This window comes from Pygocentrus nattereri, chromosome 8 (assembly GCF_015220715.1).
Source record: "Pygocentrus nattereri isolate fPygNat1 chromosome 8, fPygNat1.pri, whole genome shotgun sequence".
In the NCBI taxonomy this organism is placed as follows: domain Eukaryota; kingdom Metazoa; phylum Chordata; class Actinopteri; order Characiformes; family Serrasalmidae; genus Pygocentrus; species Pygocentrus nattereri.
Window position 1 is genome coordinate 11,944,194 of NC_051218.1, and position 27,388 is coordinate 11,971,581.

The window sequence follows — 27,388 nt, forward strand, 5'->3', positions numbered from 1 at the left end:
CACACATGCGAAGAAATAAAACCATAGATGTCCATAAATTATGTGTAATTATGAGAAATGACACAGGGAAAAAGTATTGAAAACATGAAGAAAGAGAGGTGCAAAAAGCCATCTATCGGTAATTAGAAAGCAATCCTGCCACTTCGTGCAAATTAATATCAGCTAATTCAACTGATGGCCTATAAAAAGGTGTCTCGTTACCTAGGTGCCACACACAAAGCATCTCATGATGGGTAAAACCAGTGAGCTCTCTCAAGACCTTCGCAAATCTTATTGTTGCAAAACATACTGATGGCATTGGTTACAGAAAATTTTCTAAACTACTGAAGTGAGCACTGTTGGGGCCATAATCTGGAAGTGGAAAGAACATCATTTCATCATAAACTGGCCACAACCAGGTGCTCCCCACAAGATTTCAGACAGAGGAGTGAAACGAATTATCAGTTAAGTTGTCCAAGAGCCAAGGACCACTTGTGGCGAGCTACAGAAAGACCTGGAAACAGCAGGTACAATTGTTTCAAAGTAAACAATAAGTAATGCACTCAACCTCCATGGCCTGTATACACGCTCAACATGCAAGACTCTGTTGCTGAAGATAAAGCATGTTGAAGCGCGTTTAAAGTTTGCTCAACAACATTTAGACAAGCCTGTGAAATACTGGGAGAATATAGTTTGGTCAGATGAGACCAAAATTGAACTCTGTGGATGCCACAATACTCACTATGTTTGGAGGTCAAAAGGCACTGCATATCACCCCAAACACACCATACCAGCAGTGAAGTTTGGAGGTGGGAACGTCATGGTCTGGGGCTGCTTTTCAGCATATGGCACTGGCATGCTTCATATAATAAAAGAAAGGATGAATGAACAAATGTACTGAGACATTCTTGATAAAAATCTGCTGCCATCTACCAAGATGATGGAGATGAAACGAGTGTGGACATTTCAGAAAGACAGTGGTCCCAAACAGCCAAGGAAACTTTCAGTTGGTTTCAGAGAAAGAAAATAAAGCTGCTAGAAAGGCCCAGCCAATCACCTGACCTGAATCCAATTGAATATCTATGGAAGGAACTAAAGCTCAGAGTTCATAGAAGGAGCCCATGGAACCTTGAGGACTTGAAGAGTGTTTGTGTGGAAGAATGGTCCAAAATCACACCTGAGCAATGCATGCGACAAGTTTCTCCATACAGGAGGCATCTTGAAGCTGTCATCAACAACAAAGGCTTTTGTACGAAGTATAAAATAAATTTCAACAAGCGTGTTCAATACTTTTTCCCTCTGTCATTTCTCATTATTACACATAGCTTAATTTATGGACATCTATGGTTTGCTTTCTTTGCATGTGGGGATTGGATGGGTTGTTACCAACATCTAGTGAGAATTTCATGTCAATAGTACCTTTAGAAATATGTTTACTTAGAAAATTGGTGACGTTTTCAATACTTATTTCACCTGCTGTAAAACACATTCTCCATCAACCTAAAGAACCATTTCATGATGCAAACAGCCCTCTAAGCATGTGAACAGTTATTTGAGTGTTCATGGTTTTATATAGAACCAAATCTTTACTACAGAACCTATGAAGAACCATCTTTTTTTAAAGGGTCTAGTACGCTAAACAGCTTTCTTGTTGACTCTCCTCACAGATACAGTCTTCGGGAACGGAAAGACTCCAGACTATCTGCTGCTGGGGAACATGGTGTACACAGTGAGTGAAGGGGCTTATGGACCCCATTGTGTGTGTGTGCTGTGTGTTCATGCTCTGCTCAGAAGGGACCAAACTTTCGAGTCCTCACAAAGCATCTCTGTGTCCAGCCTGTGCCTGATAGCCTGTCCTTGATGCCGTGCTGTGAAATGTTCCTGGGTAATACAGCATTGGGAGGTTTCCGTTTCCCTCCTTTACCTTATATAACAGAATAAATTTCTCTCAGACAGTATGAGAATTATTGTCATGACAAGTTACATCATGATTCACTTTACTGAGTTTATCATGTGTTTTATCAGTACTTCTAGAACAATGAACAACTGCATGTGTCTTAAGAATTCAGAGATTAAGACCAATTATAGAGAGACAGTAAACAGCAAAACCTATGTATTGACTAGTAGTTGGTAGCCATCTATCTTATTTAATTAATTTACACCAGTTGATGTACTTTCTTCCCTGTTTTTTACATTAAACTGTTTTATAGCTTTTTTAGGCTGTGTTGCTGATGCAGTTTGTCCAAACTTGTTGACTAACCACAGAAACACTAAATATCATGATTCTTCTCATATAACATAAAAGTATTCATCACATATTGTGATTTGAGATGACAAATCAGTATTTATAGAGAGTGTCATATTGAATATGGGAGGGGAAAGAAAATAATTGTCATTTATTTCTGTGGGGTAGTTGAGTGTTTGAGAATTATAGCCCACTTTTAAATATTCATCTCAAATGCATCAATTAAAAATAGCTTATTTTAAAGCTTAGTAGTTTTTAAAGAAGAAATATCCAATTGGAATCGGCTAATACTCAAAGTTTCTCTATGAATATCAGTATCGGAAAAGAAAAAAATAGCATCTGTAAGTGTAATATAATCTTGCAGTGTCACCCACCACTATTAACTGTCTTCACCTGTTAGTTAGGTTTGAAATCAAATGATCTTACAGTGTTGTGCTTGTGTATTTCAGTTTGTGGTGATCACTGTGTGTCTGAAGGCAGGGTTGGAGACTTCCTCTTGGACCATGGTGAGGATCTCTCTGTGCTCTAGTCGTCTCCTCCCTATATTACTCTCTTTCCCCATTTCCACCCTCTTCTTTGTCCTAGCACACACTCCTCCCCCAATCTCCTTTCCCTCTCTCTTTTAGGGTCATTATTAGTAGTGATGTCATGGTCATTATGGAATCATCAGCTCTGTTTATCTTTCTGGCACATTTACCATTTCTTCTTCTTTTACAATTCTGTAAATTTGTAGTGGTAGAATCATAATAGAAGAATTTTATTGACGTAACTGCAGCAAAAATTTTGATTATTGCAAATAGCAATTCTAAACTTGATTCCACACTTTTGAACAGCAATGTACATGAAAGAAGACATATTTTTCATATTTTTAGAGCATCTGTCAAAATGTTATTTCAGTACAGATAGTAACTGGTCACAAGTTATTTGTTATGCACTCAAACAATGTTCAGAAATAGTTCACACAGCACAGCCGCTCTACAGATTGAAAGGTTTGACCAGTTTCAGACCGATTAGCACATCGCAGCTTAATGAAATTGAAAGCAATAGTTGTTGTGTTCTCTTTCAGTAGAAAGTTTTATCCTACCACATGCAGCTCCACATTTGATCTGTTTAGAGCAGTTTTCAAATGAGCATTTAGGAATTGATCTTTGTTTTCCTCCATAGTAACCCTGCCTCAGTCAGTTTAACCAGTGTGACTGTTTTAATCTTTTAAATATATCAAATCTAAGGTTAACACAACCTCACTTGTCAGTATATCATTGCTATCTGAATGAAACCTTATATCTTCAAAATGCTAAATTTAAAGGGGAAGGAAAAACATTGTTAAATTTTAATGGAAGTTAATGTAACAAAGTTTTTCCACGTAATTTTGTCATTTCTATTAGTTTGTTGATCGTGAAATTTTAACAGAAGGCAAAGGGCAAGTGGACTTTTCAAATTATGCAAAAAATGGTATCACATCACAGGGCAGTTTTAGCAAATTTTCAACCTTTCTGAATATTGAAGATGTAAAATACTCTCTTCCTTTACAGTGGTGGTGATAGGAACCAGGGGTCACAGTGTCTACAAAACAAATGTAGCCATTTTATTTACTATCCAAAACCATCACTGAATCTACATATGTCTGCTCAGTTTTTATTTGTAATGTTAATAATGGTAAAATAGTGCTACATCAAAAAAAATGTCTCTGTTTCTTTGGGGACTATTTTGCCTCACAACAGCTTGCAGGTACTTCTCCATTTAAAAAAATGTTTTAGACAACCTTATCTCACCTACTATAAAGCAATGTTACAATCATTAGCTAGCATTCATAACCATTTCCATGTAATTCCCATTACATTTCATTGTAACCATGTAATACATTTCTGTGTGGTAGCTTTCAGAGGCATTAATATCTTTAAGATGTCTGGTTCCTATAACCACCACTCTCCCTTTAATATGTGCAGTGGAAATTAGCATATGTATTTATGAATGGTGTGTCTATGAATGGTGGCTTTGAAGCAGGACTTCTGAAACAGTGAACTTTTGTTCCTTGTATTTTCTTTCTTTCCACATATAGTTCAGTCATATAGCTATCTGGGGCAGCATTGGACTTTGGGTAGTGTTCTTTGGCATCTACTCCTCTCTATGGCCTCTCATCCCTCTGGCTCCGGATATGTCGGGAGAGGTAAGACACACATGCGCACACCCACTCACTGTCTACTCTCTGGTGCCATCCCCCAGCTCACAACACATACACACAAAGACCACCCTCTCTGTAACCTCAGGCAAAAGATTGCCTTTGCACTAATGAGAGTGTTGGGAGGCTTCTGCTTATCAGGACTAATAGGCAGTTTAGTAACTGCACACCTCTGTAAAGCCGCAGGCTATGCTGGATTTACACCCCATTCTCACCTTACTGTTACCTAGCGTCTGCTGCATCTTCACATTCCAACAGGGCTCAGGAGCCCACGATGAAGTGCATTTAGAAATGCTGGCATGCTAACAACTTGGTGGAATGCTAGCACATGTTTCAAACATGGAGATTCACCCTATAATCCTTCATGCTGTTGTTGAATTGAATAAAAGGTTGATAGGTCAGACAATGCACATCATCACAGTTGCTCAAAGGCCACTTACTTTGAATTGGACCAGTGAAAATACATCAGCTTCAGCTTCTCCAATTTATCCTCCAATTAATTCTTTCACTCACCATTAAAACAACTGCAACAGGGATTGCAAAAGCACCATGTCTTGCTTTCTTCCATTTCCTCACTCTAACTCTTAATCTTTCTCACTTTCTCCACCTTTCATGTGCCGTGTCTGTCTGTTTTTCTCTTTGTTTTAAGCCAAGCCATGTGCATCCTTTTCCCTCTTTCTCTCTCTCGACCTGGATGTACAGCTTTAGAATAGATGATGCCCCTAGGAGCCCTGTAACTTAATCCCAGCGTTTACCTTGGTAATAGTAGTACATGAGGCCACAGAATTGTGTAGCATTTGAGAGCACACACTTGACAAAAAGACCTGAATAAAGGGGATCGGGTAGCTTTACCATTTACAGACAATTTAGTTTATTGAATCATTCTTGAGTATTGCAGGAAATTCAATTGGTTTAATCTTTTGTTGCACAGAAAAGCCATCAAGTGTTAAAAAGAACCTCTTAATGTTTTATGTTGTGCTGTGCACTATTTGAGCTGAATTTCGTTTTACTAGAGGAGGTCCTGTAATGTAATTTGTGGTATTTGACTAGCTGGTTCATATGGATAAAGGATTTCATATGGATTTAAAGGATTTCATATGGATTTAAAAGTCATAGCTTGTTATGTACACATATAACTCAGTGGCCAGAGTAATTACTCGTCTGTTGTCATGTCTATTATGTGTTAGCACGGTTTGTTCTTGCATTACCACAATGTGTTTCTGAACAGGACTGTTGTTACTAACAGAATGCTGAGCTTAGCGGATTAAAGAAGGCTATTCACTCCAGAATCAATACCATAATACTGTATGGCTACTTCCATAAAACTACAGAAAGTGCAGAGTCATACTGTAGTAAAAGTTTTTCCTTAAAAATTATAAAATATATTACTTTAATTTTACTGTACTATTCAAATTTAGTTATGCAATTACAATCTTATTCATTATAATTTGAATATTTACATAGTAAGTTATAAATAATAAATTACATATACATTCATTTTACATTCACACAATGGATTCTGCACTTTTCTGTTGTTGTCAACAAGTGGCAAGAACCTGGCAACAGTGTAGAGGATGTTTTTTTCTTTCCAAAGTACAGGACTATACATACAACACTAACTTTTCATCAAGTTCAAATAAGCAGTAGAACATGAAGGAGAGAGTGTACTGTGGTGAATTTCTTTGTAGACATGACTGCACGTAACCTTGAGTGTTCTGTTGCTGGTACACAACAGCTCTGCAACAGAAATACAAAAGTAAGGCAAAGAAGCCCAGAACATTGTATCCGAAGTTAAATATAGCAAATCCTGCAGGCAAAATAGTAGCATCCTTTAAATAATAAAAAAAAATTATATATATATATATATATATATATATATATATATATATATATATATATATATATATAAAATATGCAGACTCAGGTTCAGCTTAAGTTTTTTCACGTGTACCCATGTAACCTGCATTTAATTTTGTTCTAACCACCATGTAAAGCATTTCTCAGCCCATCTTGTTTCCAAAATGGTTTTATGTACCTTTCTGTCTAATGAAAGTTTGAATGAGACCAAACAGGCTGCACGTCTAAGACTCTTTCAAAGTAGCTGATGTAGCCATTTTCTGTATGAAAGTAGGAGTTACTCGTTACTTGGCAAAATTTTAATAGAAAATAATTTTGCATCCCCAATAGGATTGTGCCACAAGCCTTATTTGGGCCACGGCCTTGTGTTTGACACATGGGCTGTAGAAATCTTCTAAACCAGTCAGATTGTGTCATTGGAAGTAGTATAAATCCTAATAAAACATCTCCTCTTCTACTTACAAACAAATGTGCTAGATAGATCTACACCTTCAGTAGAATTTCTCCATTTGTTTCAAAAAGCTGTGAAGAAGTAATAATTACTTTATGCTGTGACCTTTAAGGGTTCGGTTACAGTGCTTAGCCATGTAAAACTGATCAAGCTTGAGAACAGTTTAAGTGAGGTAATGTGCTGTACTGTATTAAGCCTCTGATTCATTACACAGTCAACCCTGGATTTCTTTCTGAATGTCACACATCTGCTCAGCTGCTTGTTGTCAACTGAGTTCACCTCCAAAGAGACACGCATCAGCTCCTCTTCATCACGTTCCCAAATTCTCGCAGTTGATAGCCATGAAAAGAAGAAAGGTGCTGATCAGACACGGCTATGGTGAGGGGAGAGGGAGAGAGAGAGAAGAAACGACGGAGAAAGATGAAAAGAAAAAAAGGAACGGTTGTGGTGTGACGGAATGGATTAAGATGCAGACGCAGATGATAAAGTATGATATATAGGGTTTTGTTGTGAAATCTGCTGCTAAAAAGATTTGTTTTTTGTGCTAAAGTTGTCAACCCACATTATCAGATGTGTTCAGACAGAAGTGCATGCTGCTGTAAACTGTGGCTGAATGAAGCTGTAGTCTCATAGCCTCTTTCAACAGAATGCATATGTACACTACTCTTCAAAGGTTTGTTCAAAATCATATCAAAAGTGGTAATCAAATTTTATGACAGGTAACTTGACAAAAAGGGCACTTGCAGTATATTATTTATAATCTAATAACTTTTTAATTTTCTGGAAACATTGAATGAAGGGTCCCAAAAAGGTTTTGTTTAGTTTATATTTCAGTTCAACTCTCTTGTTTAAAATAATTTATCTCAGCAGTAAGTGTGTTTTTTGTGCTGGTAAAAAAAATTACAAAATACAATAAATACCAATAAACATAAATATTGTAAATCAACCTCTCCTTGGATCACCACCTTATCGTGGTCTGGTGGTCTGTTGTCTGGAGCAAAAGCTCCTGGTAGGGTCTCCCATGGCAAACTGGTCCTAGGTGACAGGTCAGACAAAGTGCGATCCATAATAACCCCTATGAAGACACAAAAACTGGACTTGTGTACCCTGCCCGGAACAGGGTTACCGGGGCCCCACCCTGGAGCCAGGCCTGGGGGAGGGGCTCGCCAGCGAGCGTCTGATGGCCGGGCATTTACTCATGGTGCCCGGCCGGGCCCAGCCCGAAGGAGTTACATGAGTCCCCCCTCCCATCGACCCACCACCAATGGGAGGGGCAGTAGTAGGGGTTCGGTGCATTGTGGATCGGGCAGTGTCCGAAGGCATGGGCCTTGGCGTTCTGATCCTCGGTTGCTGAAACTGGCTTTTGGAACTTGGAACGTTGCCTCACTGGCGGGGAAGGAGCCTGAGTTGGTGCGCGAGGTTGAGATATACCGGCTAGATATAGTCGGGCTCACCTCAACACACAGCTTGGGCTCTGGGTCCAATCTCCTTCAGAGGGGCTGGACTTTATTCTTTTCTGGAGTTGCCCATGGTGAGAGGTGGCGGGCAGGTGTGGGCTTTCTCATAGCCCCTCGACTCGGTCCCTGTATGTTGGGGTTTTCTCCGGTGGACGAGAGGGTAGCTTCCCTACGCCTTCGGGTTGGGGAACGGGTCCTGACTGTTGTCTGTGCTTATGCAACGAACAGCAGTTCAGAGTACCCAGCCTTCTTAGAGTCCTTGGGAAGGGTGCTTGAAAGTGCTCCTCCTGGAGACTCTATTGTCCTAGTGGGGGACTTCAACGCTCACGTGGGCAATGACAGTGAGACCTGGAGGGGTGTGATTGGGAGGAATGGCCTCTCTGATCTGAACCCGAGTGGTGTTCAGTTTTTGGACTTCTGCGCAAACCACAGTTTGTCCATCACGAACACCATGTTTGAACACAAGGATGTCCATAAGTGCACATGGCACCAGGACACCCTAGGCCGCAGTTCAATGATTGACTTTGTAGTCGTGTCATCGGACTTGCGGCCATGTGTTTTGGACACTCGGGTAAAAAGAGGAGCTGAGCTGTCAACTGATCACCACCTGGTGGTGAGTTGGATCAGGTGGTGGGGGAAGATGCCGGTCAGACCAGGCAAGCCCAAATGTATAGTGAGGGTTTGCTGGGAACGTCTAGCAGAAGAACCTGTCAGATTGATCTTCAACTCACACCTCCGTCAGAACTTTGACCAGATATCGGGGGAGATGGGGGACATTGACTCAGAATGGGCCATGTTCCGTTCCTCCATTGCTGAAGCGGCTGACTGTAGCTGTGGCCGTAAGGTAGTTGGTGCCTGTCGGGGCAGTAATCCTTGAACCGGTGGTGGACACCCCAGGTGAGAGATGCCGTCAAGCTGAAGAAGGAGTCCTACCGGGCATGGTTGGCCTGTGGGACACCAGAGGCAGCTGGCAGGTATCGACAGGCCAAGCGATCTGCGGCTTCAGTTGTCGCCAAGGCAAAAACCCGTGTATGGGAGGAGTTTGGTGAGGCCTTGGAAAGTGACTTTAAGTCGGCTCCAAAAAGATTCTGGCAAACCGTCAGGTGACTCAGAAGGGGAAAGCAGTGTGCCACTAGCACTGTATATAGTGGAGATGGTGTGCTGCTGACTTCGACTGAAGACGTCATTGGGCGGTGGAAGGAATACTTTGAGGACCTTCTCAATCCCACCGACACGTTCTCCAGTGAGGAGGCTGAGTCTGGGGACATGGGAATAGGCTTGTCCATTACTGAGGCCGAAGTCGCTAAGGTAGTTAAGAAGCTCCTTGGTGGCAAGGCTCCAGGGGTGGATGAGATCCGCCCTGAGTTCCTCAAGGCTCTGGATGTTGTGGGGCTGTCTTGGCTGACACGCCTTTTCAACATTGCGTGGACATCGGGGGCGGTGCCACTGGATTGGCAGACTGGGGTGGTGGTGCCTCTTTTTAAAAAAGGGGACCGGAGGGTGTGTTCCAACTACAGGGGAATCACCCTCCTCAGCCTCCCTGGCAAGGTCTATGCAGGGGTACTGGAGAAGAGAGTCCGGCTTATAGTCGAACCTCGGATCCAGGAGGAACAGTGCGGGTTCCGCCCTGGTCGTGGAACACTGGACCAACTCTTCACCCTCTCCAGGATTCTGGAGGGTTCATGGGAGTTTGCCCAACCAGTCCACATGTGCTTTGTGGATCTGGAGAAGGCATTCGAATGTGTTCCCCGGGGTATTCTGTGGGAGGTGCTTCGGGAGTACGGGGTGCATGGCTCTTTGCTACGAGCCATTCAGGCCCTGTACAAACAAAGCTGGAGTTTGGTTCGCATAGCCGGCAGTAAGTCAGACTCGTTCCCAGTGAGAGTTGGACTCCGTCAGGGCTGCCCTTTGTCACCGATTCTATTCATAATTTTTATGGATAGAATTTCTAGGCGCAGTCAAGGGATGGAGGGTGTCCGGTTTGGTGACCTCAGGGACACATCGCTGCTGTTTGCAGATGATGTGGTCCTATTGGGGACATCAGGCCGCGAACTTCAGCTTTCGCTGGATCGGTTTGCAGCCGAGTGTGAATCGGCTGGGATGAGAATCAGTACCTCTAAATCCGAGACCATGGTTCTCAGGCGGAAAAGGGTGGAGAGCCCTCTCTGGGTCGGGGATAGGCTCTTGCCTCAAGTGGAGGAGTTCAAGTATCTCGGGGTCTTGTTCACGAGTGATGGTACAAGGGAGCGGGAGATTGACAGGCGGATTGTTGCTGGGTCAGCAGTGATGCGGGCTCTTTACCGGTCTGTTGTGGTAAAGAAAGAGCTGAGCCATAAGGCAAGGCTCTCGATTTACCGGTCGATCTACGTTCCCACCCTCACCTATGGTCATGAGCTTTGGGTAATGACCGAAAGAATAAGATCACGAATACAAGCGGCCGAAATGAGTTTCCTCTGCAGGGTGTCTGGACTCTCCCTTAGAGATAGGGTGAGAAGTTCAGTCATCCGGGAGGGACTCGGAGTAGAGCCGCTGCTTCTTCACGTCGAGAGGAGCCAGCTGAGGTGGTTCGCGCATCTGGTTAGGATGCCTCCTGGACGCCTCCCTCGGGAGGTGTCACAGGCGAGTCCACCTGGGAGGAGACCCCGGGGAAGACCCAGGACATGCTGGCACGACTATATCGCCCAGCTGGCCTGGGAGCGCCTCGGAATCCCCCTTGGAGAGCTGGTGGAAGTGGCTGGGGAAAGGGAGGTCTGGGCTTCATTGCTTAGGATGCTGCCCCCGCGACCCGAACCCCGGAGAAGCGGAAGATAATGGATGGATGGATGGATTGTAAAACAAGTTTTTTTCCTTGGTTAGAAGGATTGGCTGCCTGAAGCAGGTATGACATGGTAACTGTAAATACCGACCTACTCTGAGAAGCACTTTGGAAATTAAGCTAACACAAGCTTATGCACCAGCTAAGCTAATTAAGCTAACACAGTAATACTAAAATGACAATATTTTGTTTATTTGACTTGCCTTTGAATGGATAAACTTCTAGTGTCAATGAATAGGTTTCCCCAAAACATCTTAGAACAAGGATAATTCTTAAATAGCAGAGCGAGCATAACCCTGACACTTTCTATACCAGTTAAAATGGTTTGGGAAATTGGGCCGAGATAAATGGCTTCAGTGATAGACAGTTTTAATCCATTAGTTCTTGATGACTCTATGTTTGTGTGGAGTCAAGCTTCTCCAGGAATGATGATGAAGTAGTGGTAGACATTGAGGAGAGAGAGACTCCCTAGGAGACTCATAGTCTGGTGTGGCCTGGTAACTTATAGTAGCTTGCGAAGTTGCAGCACTTTAACCAGAAGCGAGAAAATGAGAGCAAGTGAGCAGTACTAAGAGAAAGAGAGAGAGTCTGTACTGCTAAACTGTACAGCACTTCGTGTGTGTTTACTTAACTGTAAATCATAGATAAAATTCTCAGCAGTGCTTTCTATGTGTTTATGTAAGAGTGGGCCATCATTTTTGCCTCTTCCACATGCGCACGTGTGTGAATGGGAGAGGAAATTTTAGAAGTGCTGACTCTGTGCTGTTGTTCCGTGCTGCTTCTCCAACACAGTGAATAACTCCACTGTAAGCTGTATGTATGTGTGTGTCACAGCTAGTTTAGTTGAGTTATTTGTGTTTTCACACAGTTTCTTCTGCAGCGCTTTGCCTGCCTGCGTGCAGAGGCTTCACGCTGCGTGCAGAGGGATGGAGAGATGGGAGAAACGAGTGTTTGTTTTCCATAGTGGAAGCTATGAGGGGTCAGAGGCTTCTCTTTCTCCTGCCGTGCAATGACAGCATCAGGGAATTGGTGAATTTGCAGGCTCTGTTTGGAATTAGCTGCTTCTTCTCCTTCTCCTTCTTCTCCCTCTCCTTCTCCTTCTTCTTCTTCTTCTTCTTCTTGCTTTCACCATCTCTTTCCCTCTGTCTCTTTCTCTCTGTCTCTTTCCCTCTGTCTCTCTCAGTCTCTCTGTCTCACACACACTCTCTCACACACACATACACACTCACACACACACTCTCTCACTCTCACACACACACTCTCTCTCACTGTCACACACACGCATACGCATGCACATATATACACAGACAAAGAGGCACAGCAGGCATAAAGTGAGACACATTCTGCCAATTCTCCATCAGCTCTTCTTTTTTATACAGTACTGTGCGAAAGTCTTAGGCACGCAAGACACCTTTTCAAAATCTGTTTATTTGTGTAGTATGTGTTTATTTGCTGAGAAAAGTGTTATCATTTGAATAAACAAAATTTATAGAATATTAATTAATAATGATTATATATAATCATTATATTTTTTATTAAAAATATCTATATTCGCTTATTTTCTTTTGACTGCCTCCTTTTTTTATGAAAGTGGATTATCTCGTATCTAATCTCAAAAATGTCTCATGAAAAACAAAAAACGTATACTTATGACTTAAAATTAAATAAACCATAAAGTAATCTCTAACACACTACTGTTTATGTAATAATATTGTGGCCAGTATGTGTGTAACTGCATTATATTTAATAATTTGGTCCATAAGTGTTGTATACTGTACATAAGTGTGTACCAAATTTTGTGAGCGTATTCCTGAACCTACCCTAAACTTAATCTTAGGAACCCTTAAGCATAGCGTATAGGACATATGTGTGTGTGCACGAGTGCGTGTCAGTCATCAGTGGCGATTGGGGAATGGCCAGGCCTGGCTTGTTGTGCATGATTTTTACTATCATAATGGCTGGCATTAACATTCCTGGTCCTACAGTATCACTGCCCGGCATGAGCAGCCAAACTCTGCTGCTCCACAGCACTACTCATTAGAGCAGGCAGGCATAACAAATCCACCCCTGTCCATCACAATGCAGAAAATACACCCACTGGACAACTTGACAAACATTTAAACTCATTTAAAATTCTGAACTTTTAACCAAACAAAACAAGAGCGTTTTGATCTGCTGAGATTGTTAGTCAGTGAAACTACATAATTCATCAGCACCAATTGTTCAGAGCTCTGTTCAGTAATAATGATTGTGTTTTTATTTTATTTACCCAGTGCAACAATGTTATGACATCATTTATGCTAGAATGATTAGTAAAAGCTTTTGCCCAAGTTGAACTTGTCCTGCCAGGACAAATGCAATGTCCAGTAATATAGTCTGACTTCAGTGGACTGTGTGAAGAGAGAGAGGGCTTTAGTGTAGGGCTGAAGCACTCGAGTTAAGCACTGTTGGCTTTGGCATGCAGTGCACAGCAGAACAGCATAACACTTTACTCACCTTCAGCTGAAGTTTCACACTAGAGCCACTTTTATCTGTGTTCATCATGACACATTGCCGCAACTTGTATCAATCTTTATTAGGTCTGCGCAATATGGGCAGAATACCATATTGAGATTATTTTGCCAGATATTATTACTGCAGTGTGCCTTGTGACATATATCAAAATACTGCGATGAACCTTTGATTAGACGTAGTTACAAACCAGCCTGCATTTTTTTTGACCGAAAATATTAGAAATCATTTGCTAGACTGATAAATGTGAATGCCTTGATACAAATAAAATGCTCACAGAACCTGGATTATCTGTGATTGGCCAGTGAGGCTTATTTGCATATTGCAGCTTTCTGTGGTGGTAGTATTGTCAAGAGTGGGCAAACTAAAAACTGAAGAAACAGATTTTATATGTTGTTGTTTAGGCTTCTGTGTAATAAATCGTTCCTGCTTTTTATTTCCTGATACTAAAAATGAGTAATTCATGCTTATTAGCCATTTTGGCTAAAATAAAATACTACTGTCTGACTTTTGCACATCACTGTATCTGTCGTGAGAGTGTGTGTGTGTGTGTGTGTGCGTGTGTGTGTGTGTGTGTGTGTGTGTGTGTGTGTGTGTGTGTGTGTGTGTGTGTCTCCAGTAGATACAGAGTAAGCTAATGCTCTGTCTCGTGCAGTCTGGCTGCCGAGAGCTGGCCTGAGCAGTTTATTAGTTTACCCTAAAAACACCCCTACAGCTGGCTCACTGCGGTCTCACCATGGCCTACAGGCCTACAGACCGCTAAACTCTCTGGGGCGCTGATTTACTGTCTGTGTACCCACATTTCTCCATAGATAAACACACCATTAAATCCCCGTTAAGCAATACGTTTATATCTCTAAAAACAAAGGCAAGGGGAAAATGTGGTTAGCTTGTGAAAAATTTCCTACGTCACCTAGAAATTTATTGCCATAGTAATTTGTAAATTTTCCACCTCTATTGTTTGCTTTGTAGGAGTGTTTCGCTCTTAAAATATTCCAAGAAAATATTTTGAAGGTTTATTGTTTTAGTGTCATTTTTATGATTGCTGACTTTGATCTAATATTCACAGTATTGGTTTTGTTTATGTTTCAAATAGCTGTGAGTCAGTAAAGTACATTTGATTTCCTGATACATTAGACCAAAATGGAAATGATTAAAGTGTCATTATTAGTGAGAAAACAATATTTCCTGAGGGGCTGCTCAATTTCCACATGACATGAAAATGTCTGGTGCAATTATCTCAAATGTCGCTTAGCAACACACTTTGAGGTGCAATTTTCTGAGGTGTCGCTTAGCAACACAGATCCGGTTGTTGAGTCGGGATCAGTGGAAACGTTACGAGGGGAAAAGGCCATTTTGATTTCCAGCCATTTGAGATTTTCTTTTCGCCCATATGTTCTGTCAGACATCAAAGTCTATTGAGCTGTAATGGCACACAGCTTAGCTAATTTGGGAACACCTGAGCTCTTTGATAGTTTTGACACTGATTAGTGTGTGCAGCCATTCCTCAGGACGCCGCTTTAGACCCTCGCCTGGTTTGAGTTACAGGAAGGACATTGTCTGGGGCCGCTGAGTTTGGACAAGTGGCACAGGCATGTAGTGTAAATTGCAATACGAGGGGGCGGCCCGGTGCTCTTTGACATTTAATGACAGATAGTTTCAGTGCAACAGGGCCAAACCAAACAGACCCTGTGCGTCGGCCCACCCTATAGCCGAAGCAGCGAATCAGTGTCTCCTGACTTAGCCTCTCTGGAACCACAAAACTATTGCTATGTATCTATCTTCCATACTATTGCTGCCTTTTCTGTCTGTCTTCTCTCTGTGACTCTTCTAAATAATTTCCAATTTCATGAAGTAATTGCAGAAGTTCATCATCTCTCAGCAGCCTTAAAACAGCAGCCTCCTTGCCGCTTTCAGCAGGATTTGTCATCTAGGATATTTTACTACAGAAAAGAGATGTTCACCTTAGAATGTTGTTTTAATTCTCTGAGAGATGAATGTGTGAGGTTTGAGGATTTTGAATAGCATTACTTCATTAATGAAATGACTTGTTGCTTCTTCTCTCGCCCAATCCAAACAGATAAATGCCTTCACAGTCCGTGTTTATTTAATTCATGGGTATATTTTGGCTCTCAGGTTGATGGTGGCCTTTTCTTGGCCTTCATTTGAAAGCGCGGTGATCATTTGTTTTAGTTAAAGAATTTTTCAAAAGATACGTTACTCCTGTTCCAGTTTGGACTTTTCTCTCCAAGTCTACCAGGCTTTGACCAATGAACCCGATACAGACGAATGGATTTAAGTTTGCTTTTACACCAAGCACCATACCAGGAACTTTTTAGAGAAAAAAACAAGTTTCCTTTTGACTTTGCCTGTAAAAATACACCTTTGGCAAAACCTACAGCCAGGAAATGTTATAAGAACATTGAAAAAGCAGAATGAATGAGTGATTCCTCTCCTCACTAATTCCCAGCCCAAGCTCTGAGTTGGAGAAGTGTGGTGCAAACATTTACCTAATACACAAACAAGCCTTCATGCTACTGTTTGTCCTTTGGTCTCTCTGGCTGGAGTGCATTTTCCCACTTCTTACACACATACACTTTAGTTAGAAACATAAAAGCACACAGAGGGATCAGTTTAGCAGGCAGGTATGTGGGAACAGGTGGCATTAGGTGATATTAGTGGGCCTGAGGAGTATGGGAAACTCTCTCAGTGGCTAATAGTTAGCACTGCATCGGATGGCCTGTGTTGGGCGTTGGTGACCAAACACCACCTGTAGTTTACATGGTGTATGAGCTCTATTTTGGCTGACTGAGGGTGTAAAAATGCTGGCAAAGAGCTGTGAATCTGTGCAAGGATAGAAATGAAAGAACAGTGCAAGTGAATGGCACTCAGAGAATAACCTGATCATCACTAAGCATCACTAGGCATTTAACCTTTTTTGCTATTCAAATGTCCAAATTTTGAAACGAGCTGTATTTAAACATTAAATACCTTAAGAGTATGAATATTTAATATTGTTACAAATAAACACAGACACACCAGCACTGTAGGTGCTCTGATACCATAATAACATAAAATAAAGCGTGGAATGTTCACTCATTTTCATCATGCAAATATTCAAGTGCAGATTTTCACAGGAGACAAGAATCAATGGGGAGCTGAGAGAAAGCGATAATTTGGTTGGTGCTAGTTCATTGTAGACTTGGTGTGTCTGTGCCCTTTTAGTAGCACTTCCCTCCTGCAGTTCTCTATCATTGGGCCACTCTTAACTCACACACAGCCACATATAAGCATTTTCCTACAATCAGAAAAACTGCATTAATCGTGTGCATTCATTGTTGTATCTCACATTACCCTTTGACATATGTGTTTGCTTGTGCTTTAGGCGGATATGATGTTCAGCTCTGGAGTGTTCTGGATGGGGCTGTTCTTCATTCCTGTCACCTCTCTGGTGTTTGATGTGGCCTACAAAGTGTAAGTTTCTTTATTGGCTCTTCTCTGGGCTTGGCCTGTTCATAAGTTAAATGTGTCAGAACAGTCTAGTGGCAGTTTTTGACTTTTGTATTCTAATGAATATGGTTGTATAAAGATGCTGAGGTGATTCTGAATCTATAATATAGTTTTTAGATACAAGTACAAAAGTACAAACATTTTTTTATGTCTTATTTTGCATCTTTCTGTTTGTATCACAGTGATGAACCGAAATGAAAAATCAAATTCCTTAAAAATTAAAGAGTATAAAAGTAAAAAATGGAAAAGGACACTGTTTGCCCTTTTAACTTCTTTCTGTGGCACCAGTGCATAAAGTATATATTTTAAAATTATGGTTTTGAGTGAAAGTTGATTAAAAAAAACTTACAGCGATGGGCAAGAAAACCTGTTATTGAAAACCTGGCTCCTTCAAAATGAGTAAATCTCACACGATGAAGGACTGATAAACAAATCGTTACAGGGCATTGACTCAAACAGTTTGCTGTAGCATCAGCAGTGACAGGTGCATGAGCGCAAAGGGATCCCTTACTGTTTAAATAATGTGTAAAATGTTGTATTTTGGCACTAAGTTATTGATGCTGCTTTATTTAATGTAAAAAGTAGATCAAATAAAAATGCACTTTAGAGACTATAATCAGCACTTCTGTAATTATCATGTCTGGTGTAAACAGTGCATATATAGTTATATACAATATCTATACAATGTGATGACAAAACTATTATTCTTCTGACACTTTTTCTAATTTTTTTTTTTTCGGTTTCTCTGGGTATTTGCTGTCTCAGTATAAAGAAGGCATGCTTTAAGACTCTGGTGGATGAGGTCCAGGAACTGGAGGCTATGTCTAAGGATCCAGGAGCTGTGGTTCATGGAAAAAGGTGAAGTATACAATTTCTGATCCACCTTCTCAACTTGGAGTAAAATGAGCACCATAGATGAGTTGAACAGTAGTGACTGTGGAGACTCTTGCATGAAACAGGTGCCAGCAATCTTTAAACAAGCTCTCTCTCGGCCTCCTCTCTTTCTGTAATAACTGTTTCTGTAAAAAACTGTAAATAGGGCCAAGAGAGATGTGTTAATGAGTCAAGAAGGTAAAGATAAGCAGGGGTCCAAGCATTCTGAGATCAATCATGCTGGCTCGTCACCCAGGTCAGCAGGCAAGTCTGTACCGGAACCCAAGCTCTGTCAAAGGCTCTGGGCTGTAGAGCTCGCATATAGTGCTATCCAGAAGTGCCTGATTTTGTCTGAAAGTTGGGGGAGCAAAGTTGCAGCAGGTGGGCTGAGGTGCATATTATAAGGAATAAGGTACCTAGTACATAAGCTTCTCAAGTAACACTTTCATTTTAGTAGATGTTGATGTGCTTATTTTGCTCTCCCATGGATAAAATTAGGTGTGCCTAATTTCATAAGATCCTGCCTGTGTCCTGCATCTGCCCAAGGTTTCACAGGAGAGAGCCATCCAACAAAAATGTCTGCTCAACTTTCTCTTCCTGAGAGAGAGACAGAGCTCAATGAGTAATGTCTGCATCTCACTTTCCTCTCTCTTTCTCTCCTTCTTTTTATTGTGTGTGTGTGCGTATGTGTGCAGCTTGACAGAGAGGGCCCAGCTGTTGAAGAACGTGTTCAAGAAGAGCACTGTCAGCTTGTACCGCTCCGACTCCATGCAGCAGAATCTACTCCGTACGTCAGCGACTCAGCTCTGCTCCGCTACCAACACACACACGCGCTCACATTACACACTCCCACGCGAGGACTGTCTTTTGGACATACATCCCACCATTCCCATCTGCACTATAAAAATGCAGGTGCACACGTACACTCAAGCACATATCGACGCCCATATGCAGAAACTTGATGAAAGGCAAACCTGAGGACTCTCTTTTGGTTGAGAAAAAAGCATCTCACAACAAAGCAACAGAAATGAAAGCGGTGACATCATGCTGCTGATGGCCAAATGAGGCAGTGTGACGTTTGCATGAATATGGTGCTGCGTGGCTGAGGTAGTAACATGAGAGACAGGTCTTTCTTAGTCAAAGCAGCGGTATATGTTAGTGTCTGGGGCAATGTAAACGCCTGCTGGTAATGGCTGTTATCCGACGTTTAGTCTCACGCACACTGACATGCCAGGCATCTATAATTCCTAACACATGCCCTCCTCTGCAGAGCTGGGACAGCACAGCTCGAGCAGGCGCACGCATTTTGTTTGCGTCCCATTTTGCTTTCGTGACTTTATTTATGTCTGCGTTTGCTTGTTTTCTGTCTTATTTTGGTCTCTTCATCAGCTCATGACATTGTTTTGTTATTTGTTTTTAGGTGGGGATGGGAGGCGCTCCGTGATAGTCTGATTTTGCCATGTGCGCTTTTCCCGTGAAACCACACCTTAAGATCCATTACAGCTCCTTTTTTCCCTTTTTTTTAATTTCCAAAAGCCACTGGCCTGCAGTTTAACCTACCACTGTATGGTGCTGTATCCCGCAGCTTCGCCCTTTCCCCATTTGCATGCATGTGTGTGTGTGTGTGTGTGTGTGTGTTCTGCTGTGCAGCTCTGTTGCCTGATGGCCAGAGTCACATCTAATCATTTCCATGTTCCATTGTTGCTCCAATAATGCACTGCTTTCCTCGGCCTCTTGCATGCACCCCCAGGCCAGCAGGTAGAGGCCGAGTCAGTTGAGACATAAAGGTGAGTTAGGGGTCGAATGTCAACCCCAGTGTGCAGTGCAGTAGAAGCTAGTGTGCCTTAACTGCTACAAGCTTCATAATCATGCAGCACTGGGCATTAGACTACTCTCAATTGATTCATCAGAAAGGATGCTGCTATTGGTACAATACCAACCAGATTTAACTAGATTAAACTTAATCTAGAGGTTTATTTAGTTATTCATCATAAGACCAAGTAAGTGCTAGGGCTGGGCAGTATTTATTTATTTTTTTGTCTATACCAACTTTTCATATCTCAGAAAAAGGAAATGTCATTATACCTACCATGAGTCATTAAATCTAATTGGCTGAGACCATTGAATAGTACTTTATATCATAACTGTCTCAAGAAAACATTGTATCTCCATTTATGTAGTTTTTTACTTTTTTGCATGAGTTGAAAAGTCAAGCTATGCTTTGCATTGTGTTTAAATTTTATTATGAATGGACAATTAGAAATTTCTTGAAAAAAAAAGTTATTTATAATGTCTGTTTAAAATTAAGGATGTTTTTCCTTCTCCTGTGAAGTTAACATCTTGGAGATACAAAGTTTTGCACTGACAGCGACAAGATAAACCTATAACTGAATTCTGTAGCAATGCACCGTTGTGCTGCTTGCATAGACCACTAAGCATATTTATAGATGGAACCAGGCATCAGCATTTATATAAAGTAAATGACCCAAAACAGTGCTGACAGGCTAGTATGCTCCTTCAGTAATATTCTGAGTTAGGTTTCAAAGTTAAATATACAAAAGAAATTTCTCATTTTTGAGTTGTCCCTTAATAGGCCAAAATGTGTTCTGTACTGACCCCTCATATTTTAAATATTGAATAGCTCAGTCATTAAAACTGGTTTTTACAGTGCTATTCAGGAGTTCAAGGCTCATCATCCTTTCATTTGGATCGTTACAAACTGTCAGTCATAAAAGTCTGGTAGGGTAAACCCTGTCTTTGGACACATAGCAGTGGTATCGTGATTTGCTTAACTGTTTCTTGCCAAAACTTAGCTCTCATTGTTTCAAAGTGTTTAGAAGTGTATTTGTTCCACCCATTTCTTACCATAATTCTTACACTGTTTATCAGCATTTGTACTGTTATCTGACACATCTTCTCTGTGTTCCTCCTGCAGACGGCTACGCCTTCTCTCAGGATGAGAACGGAGTGGTCTCCCAATCCGAGGTCATCAGGGCCTACGACACCACCAAGCAGCGGACCAACGAGTGGTGAGATCCGGCCCCCAAGGCCCGGTCCCCCTGAGCCTCAGCTGTCAGTCAACTTTTTAAAACTGGCAGAAGCTGAAGCCTGTCAGTTTGTCTTTCTCCAGCTCAGAGTTGCCTGGCTGGAACAGCATAGAAAAACAAAAGAGAGAGAGCAAGAGAGAGAAAGCTGTACTTCAAAAGGGAAGAATAAAAAAGTGAGGAACAAAATTAAGATTTGGAGATTTGTAGATTTGAAGCAGTCACACTGCAACGCAGTAGCTGCATGGCCACACTGGGCTTGAGTGGCTTAAGATGGACTTCTCTGTTACTGACCCATCACACAGAGAGACGCTGAGAAACACTCCATGAATTCTCTCTCCTCTGACATCCTCGCAACTTTTACTGTTAAAGCCAAAAACACAGTGGTGGTGACGGTGATGGTAATGATGGTGTTAAATGTTTGTGGTAATGGTCTTTGATTTTGTCCCCAGTATGTGTGTATTAATACACCAGTCATGGTGTATTAAGCTCTCTGAATAACAGTATGGCTCTAAATAATCCCTGTTTGTGTAGCAACAGCAGTATTGAGCAGCTCCACACAGCTCCTGTGGAAATGGGAATCGCCAAAGATGACATCATCATAATCGTCATGACACTATCTCTGTTTAAAAAGAAAAAAAATGTTGACGACTTATTTAGAAACTAACAGTATTATGCAGTTGTATTTACAGATTTTTCCCTAAACATCTGCCCTCTGTACTGATTTGGCCACTGCAGACCAAAACTATTTTTGTTTTAGTTTTTTTAACCCAACCTCCCCCTTGCATGCTCTTAAGTTCTTATTTATGTTCCTGCCTTCGGTCATAGATAGTTTAACTTTTTTTTTAATGTTATTAAGAAATTGTTTATTGTGCCTGGATGTCTGGCAGCCATTTGGTTAGTGCCATTTATATAACATATTTTGATGGCACTTCAGTAAGTTTCTGCATTCCTCATTGAATACCGCTGCAACGATCACAAAGGTGCCTAATAGGAACTTTTTTTTTTGTCCCTGTTAGAGAGTAAGTCAGATACTTTAGCTAGGCAGGATTAGTCCGCTAACACATATGAGCTGGGAGCTGTTGTTTTCTCTGCAGTGCCTGGCTAGTTTGTTTGAGCTCCATGTTGACTCTGTTGTGTCAGCCAGTCCTGTATGGTTCATACAATTTGTGTGAACATCTTTTTGACGATGCAGATGGTTGACTTCTAGTAATTCTCTTGGAGAGATAGTTGATTCCTCAAAACTTGAAGTGCCATTAGCGTAAGGGGGGGAGAAAGGGGATTTAAGCCTGGAGGTCCACCCAGTATCAAAATAATTTTGTCTCCATAGTTATTTTGTGAATTTGTATTTTTATATTGGAGAAGTACAACTTTTTTGGAATGATCTGCTTTGTAATGAGACGTCCTTCTTCTTCTCTTTTGTCATCTGTATTAAGAAAACTGATGGTGAAGAATGAGCCTAACTTAACCTGAGACTAAAACTTCTCTTGTTAACATTGTAAAGGCTTTTTTTTCTTTTATGGTAGAGTATTTTGTGTGTGTGTGTGTGTGTGTGTGTGTGTGTGTGTGTGTGTGTGTGTGTGTGTGTGTGTGTGTGTGTGTGTGTGTGTGCGTCTGTGTGTGAGTGTTTGCTAGCTCTCTTCTCCCTGTGGGAGATCAGGTTTTGCGTGTGTGCATTTGTGTGTTGTCTGCATGTGCTTGTGAGCGTATGCTTGAATGTGTGTGTGTGTGTGTCCTTGAGCATGTGTGTGTTAACTTACCCCTGGGAGACTAACTGCTGTTTCCACTTGATCAGTTCTGGATTCCTTTGTGTATGAGACTGAAGGTTGTGTGGGTTATGGTTGCCACCTCAGCCTAAAATTCCTGGACACTCAAGCAGTGATTTGATATTTTTTTAAATTCAGTGGACGAGTAGCTCGTAGTAGTTATAATGCAGTTCAAATCTTGCACCCACACTACTGGATAATTAGGTCAATTTTAAGGCAGAATCACAGAATGTGTCCTTATTTCAGGATGGTCTTAAACTATATTATCTTCTCATCAGTTGTAACCGGCCAGATTTCAAATGTTAAGCGTTTAGTTTTTACCACTTAACATCCTGCATTGTGGGGGAGAAACACATATTCTATCATATGAAATGCAGTGTTGACATCACAGGTGAATAACTGATAACCAGCTGTGCTGAACTGAAGGGTAAAAATTGACATTTCCAAATTCCACTGCTTGTTTTTCTTTGCAAAATGCACACATAGCTGCAAAAATGCCACAGCAATCTGTGCCTCAATGTCATTTGCCATGTTAGTTTTAATCTCAAGTCATGTTTATTCATTAGAAATTCATGAATCCCAGGTTGGATTGGTTCATAAACATAATTAAAAAGAGTGTGATGTTTCATGGCCAAATCTTTTAGCATGGGGGCTATGATAACTGAAAAATAACAAAAATGTGTGAAATCTGTATTTTTGGGGTCTGTCACATCTTCAACATTGTGTAGGAGAAGTCTTATAGTATAGACCTGGCATAAGTAATGTTTTCTGGTCTCAAGGGCTGAATGATTCATCATTTTCTATACTGAAATTACAAATTGAAAGACTGCAGTTTTCAAATCGCAAGCTTCAATTGTACTTACGTCCCATATTTTCAGCATTGTCTTAAAATGTTCCAATATTATCAGTATTTCAGTCACAATCACATATTTTCCCCTCATCGTTCAGCCCCACTAGTGTCTAAACATGTCATTGAACAGTGCACCTTCCTGAAACACTTGTCTCTACACTGAACTAACTAAACCCATTCTTTGTAAACAGATGGTTCTATGGGTTAAAAAGAAACAAACTTTATAATGCATGCTAACATATGAATATATGTGAAGATATGTGTCCAGGAATGGAATCTGTTTTTTTCCTGGACAGACAACCAAAATCCCAGACAATCCAGGACAATTCTGGATAGGTGGCAACTGTAGTGTGGGGTATGGGTGTGCATGTGTGTGCGTGACCCCTATGTCTGTGTCTTTGTGTGCGTAATGCCGCTCGCTCCTTGTCTGCATGTCTCCAGGTATAATCACAGTGTGCTATGATGCTGCATGGCCCTGTACATGTGTAGAGTGGTTGTGCGGGAGTATGCGTGTGCGTGCTGTCCTTCAGCCTGTACTAGGCAGAAGGGTGCTTGGTGGTAATGCTGAGCTAAAGCTTGACAGATGATGTTGCACTGTTGAACTCTCAAGTGGTGGCTGATCTTTCTGAACTGGGTATTATTTGTTTCCAGTATAATTTATCTGGTCGTACGTACGAGCTTGTACTTTTGGTTAAAATCTCACATGATGTACCTCTTCGCTGAACAGAAATCTCAGTGTGTTTTCTTTTCTCAGCTTTTGTAAAGTACAGCCTCAGTGCTTTCGTCTCCTAATCTCTGCTTTCAGTGGGTCATTTCTGTTCTGAACGTTTGCTGTTGTTGGTTGTCGTTGAACACTGGAATTTTTTCTGACGTGACCGCAGTGAAAGAGTTGGACCGTTGCTTTAGCAAGCCGTTGTCTGTGGAAGTGGTTGACTGCATGAATGGTTTAAATGTTAGTCGTACACAGGTTTTCTTTTAATATTGGTCACTTTAAAGAAGAAAATGCACTTTTATTTTTTAATTTGTATTAACTCTGTTTTTGTTTTGTTTTTTTTATGTCTTCATTGTTTAATGATTGTTCAGCATGTTGGGACTGCAAAATTTTAAGTGTTCTGTCTTTTACTGCCATAAAGGACTACAGAAATAAACTTTACAACTTGAACATGAAAACAAAAGCTTTTTGTCATGAATACAGATTTCGTTAACTTGTTCACTCTCAACTTAAAAATGTCTACTTTTCCTTTTGAAGTATCACTGAACTCTTCATACACGTTTTATCCTTCAGTCTACATTTTTTCTCTGCTTTGTCATGAGATTTGCCTGTAAAAAGCCACTGACAGTATGTAGAAAAGTTCAACTTGAGGTCTTCCAACACAAATTAGAAAAGTTACCATAATGACTCTTTGAACACAAAGCTATTATTTAGCATTAATCTTCGCTGTTTCCGAACAGTTATGCTCCAATGGCCCGTTTCCTGTCTAGACCAGCATGTGTCCACCAATTACTTCAAAACCACTAAATTATTTCATGTAATGAACCCCCGCATGCTCAGACTATCACATTAGGACACTATGGTGTTTATCACAGATGAAGATGAAAAACTGAATTATTGCAATCGTGCAAATTCCAGTTTCTTGCTTAAAATGCTATCCATCAGGACGTCCCACCCTTTCTGGGTTGCACTTGTTTTATTTGCTGTGTTGTGTTCTTTAGCAGGATGTTTCTCTCCGTTTCCTCCCGGTTTCCTCTCTGTGCCTCAACCCTGTCCCACACTAAATCTGTTTATGAGAAGATTTGGATTTGAATCATGCTGGCTGGATTTTGGCCATGGTCTCTGCACTCGTCTCCATCCATCTGAATAGAATCCTGTGGGATCTACACATCTTAAAACACTGTACCAGAAACGAAAAACGTCCATTAAAGAAGTCTTTACAAGAATTCTTGTTTATATTGCATGTGTAATCATCAGTACAGTAAAAGAACAGTTTATTTCTTGTTATGTTTGCTTGGCCTTCTAATGCAGCTCTACTTTACATTTACATTCGCTGCGAGTCTGTAAGCTAATGAATATGAGATTGCAGTGAAAATACATTGCTTCTAACAACATTTGGCACTATGGAATGCTGTCTTTTTTGGAGTCAGTTTTCCCCTTTAGGTGGCAGGAATCATACACACTGCCATGAGAAGAAACTAAACAGGAAGAGGTGGAGAGGACTTCGAACACGTTGGCTTACTTCACGCATAATAAACAGATGCCATCTGATGGTCAGATATGTCGTTTTACAGGCCGTCTTAGCTCCTGATGAATTCATCTGGTGTTGGCTGAGCTGTTTTCTTGCAGTAAAAACAGTTTATTCCTGTTCAGAAATCCTAAATCTGCAAATTTTAATTCAGTCCAGTAGAGTTTCTCTTCAGGATATATGAGGTATTTCCCCCTTCTTGTATGATTCAATTAATGCACAGTGCTGATAATAGACTATAGACATTTGATTTGTATTATAGAGGAATTATGCCCACTTTTGTGGGAAATGGTGCATTGTGCAGAAAATGAATGACTGTCTTGGTGATTGTGTATAAATTGCAAATATAGTTATTTTATTTACTATGCATTGGATCTTGATTTTTTATTCATTTATTTTGTTGTTGCTTTTGTTTTCAAGAAAGTGTCATTGAAAATGTCAGGTGCCCTTTACAAATCTTTTTCCACTAGCTTTTATTCAAAGTTGTTAACCTTTTTATTCTTCTCCTGGAAGCTAGGAGAAACAAGGTCCTAACAGCAACAATATGTAATACTGATAGTAATACTGATAGTGGTAAATCTGAGAAAGTAAGATTTTTATGAGGGCTTTTCCTTACATCACTCTGAATGTACCAGCCCAACATGAATGACTTATCAAACATTTTAAAACATTTTAGGCCAAAATTATCTCTCAAAACTACTGTAAAACAATGTCTCAGGCATCAGATAGTGTATTCAAAACCATGTCAATAATTTGGTGATATAGCTTTTAAAGGCATTAAAAGGGGAAATCCACCAATTTTTTTCAAGATTTCTGAATAGTTCAGTCCTTGGGATATAAACAGAGTTAAGAGTGGTTTGATGAGAAATGGTTCACTATAGAGGAACTTACAGACTCTTTAATTTCTTTACAGTGGTGGTGATGGAAACCAGGGGTTACAGTGCCTACAGCATAAATACAGCCATTTTATTTACTATCCAAAACACCACTGAACCTACACGTCATCTGAGTATTTATATGTAACATTGAAGATGGTAAAATAGTGATTGCTGTGTTTGTATCTCTCAGCCATGAATGAACTGTAATAAATGAATTAAAAGGCATTTTAAGCCTAAATCTTATCACAAAGCAGTGTGTCAGACATCTGGCAGCATACATCTAACCATTTTATGTAATAACTTTCTGTGAAGTAGTAGTTTCAGATGCATTAATCTCTTCAGATGTCTGGTTCCTATCACCATCACTGTGAACAATTCTGACTTGGCAAGTTTCTTGGGGCATCTCATACTACTCTGTTGACTGTATATACATCTTAACCATTTACATATGCAGAAATGTTGAAAAACCAGTGGAGTTTCCCTTTAAGGTCTTCAGCTGTCTGGTACCTACAGTATAACCACTACTGTGAACAATTCCAACCCTGTAGTTTTTGGAATGGCACAGTTCACATCAAACCTCTGAGTTATTTTAGTATAACTATTTTATTAGGCAGTGATATTGAAAAGCTATGGAATTCCCCTTAAAATCACTGACTCTAATATTGAACTACTTTGTTCAAAGAAATTCAGAAGTTCTTGTATTACAGAAAAAAGTCAACTGTGGCCTTTAAAG

At 40.8% G+C, this 27,388-nt stretch overlaps 1 protein-coding gene across 7 annotated transcripts in view; it reads left to right on the top strand.

Annotated features, from left to right (window-relative positions):
• The window catches only part of atp8a1 (ATPase phospholipid transporting 8A1), a 162,860-nt gene extending 138,153 nt beyond the window's left edge, over positions 1–24,707 (top strand). For all 7 annotated transcript variants that reach the window (XM_017690149.2, XM_017690154.2, XM_017690148.2 and 4 more), the window contains 7 exons: positions 1,647–1,708; positions 2,674–2,730; positions 4,284–4,391; positions 16,880–16,968; positions 17,770–17,862; positions 18,573–18,664; positions 20,813–24,707. In XM_017690149.2, the coding sequence (XP_017545638.1) occupies positions 1,647–1,708; positions 2,674–2,730; positions 4,284–4,391; positions 16,880–16,968; positions 17,770–17,862; positions 18,573–18,664; positions 20,813–20,910 (599 nt within the window). In that variant the 3' untranslated portion in view covers positions 20,911–24,707. The remainder of the gene's footprint in view (positions 1–1,646; positions 1,709–2,673; positions 2,731–4,283; positions 4,392–16,879; positions 16,969–17,769; positions 17,863–18,572; positions 18,665–20,812) is intronic.
• Positions 24,708–27,388: the final 2,681 nt, after the last annotated feature.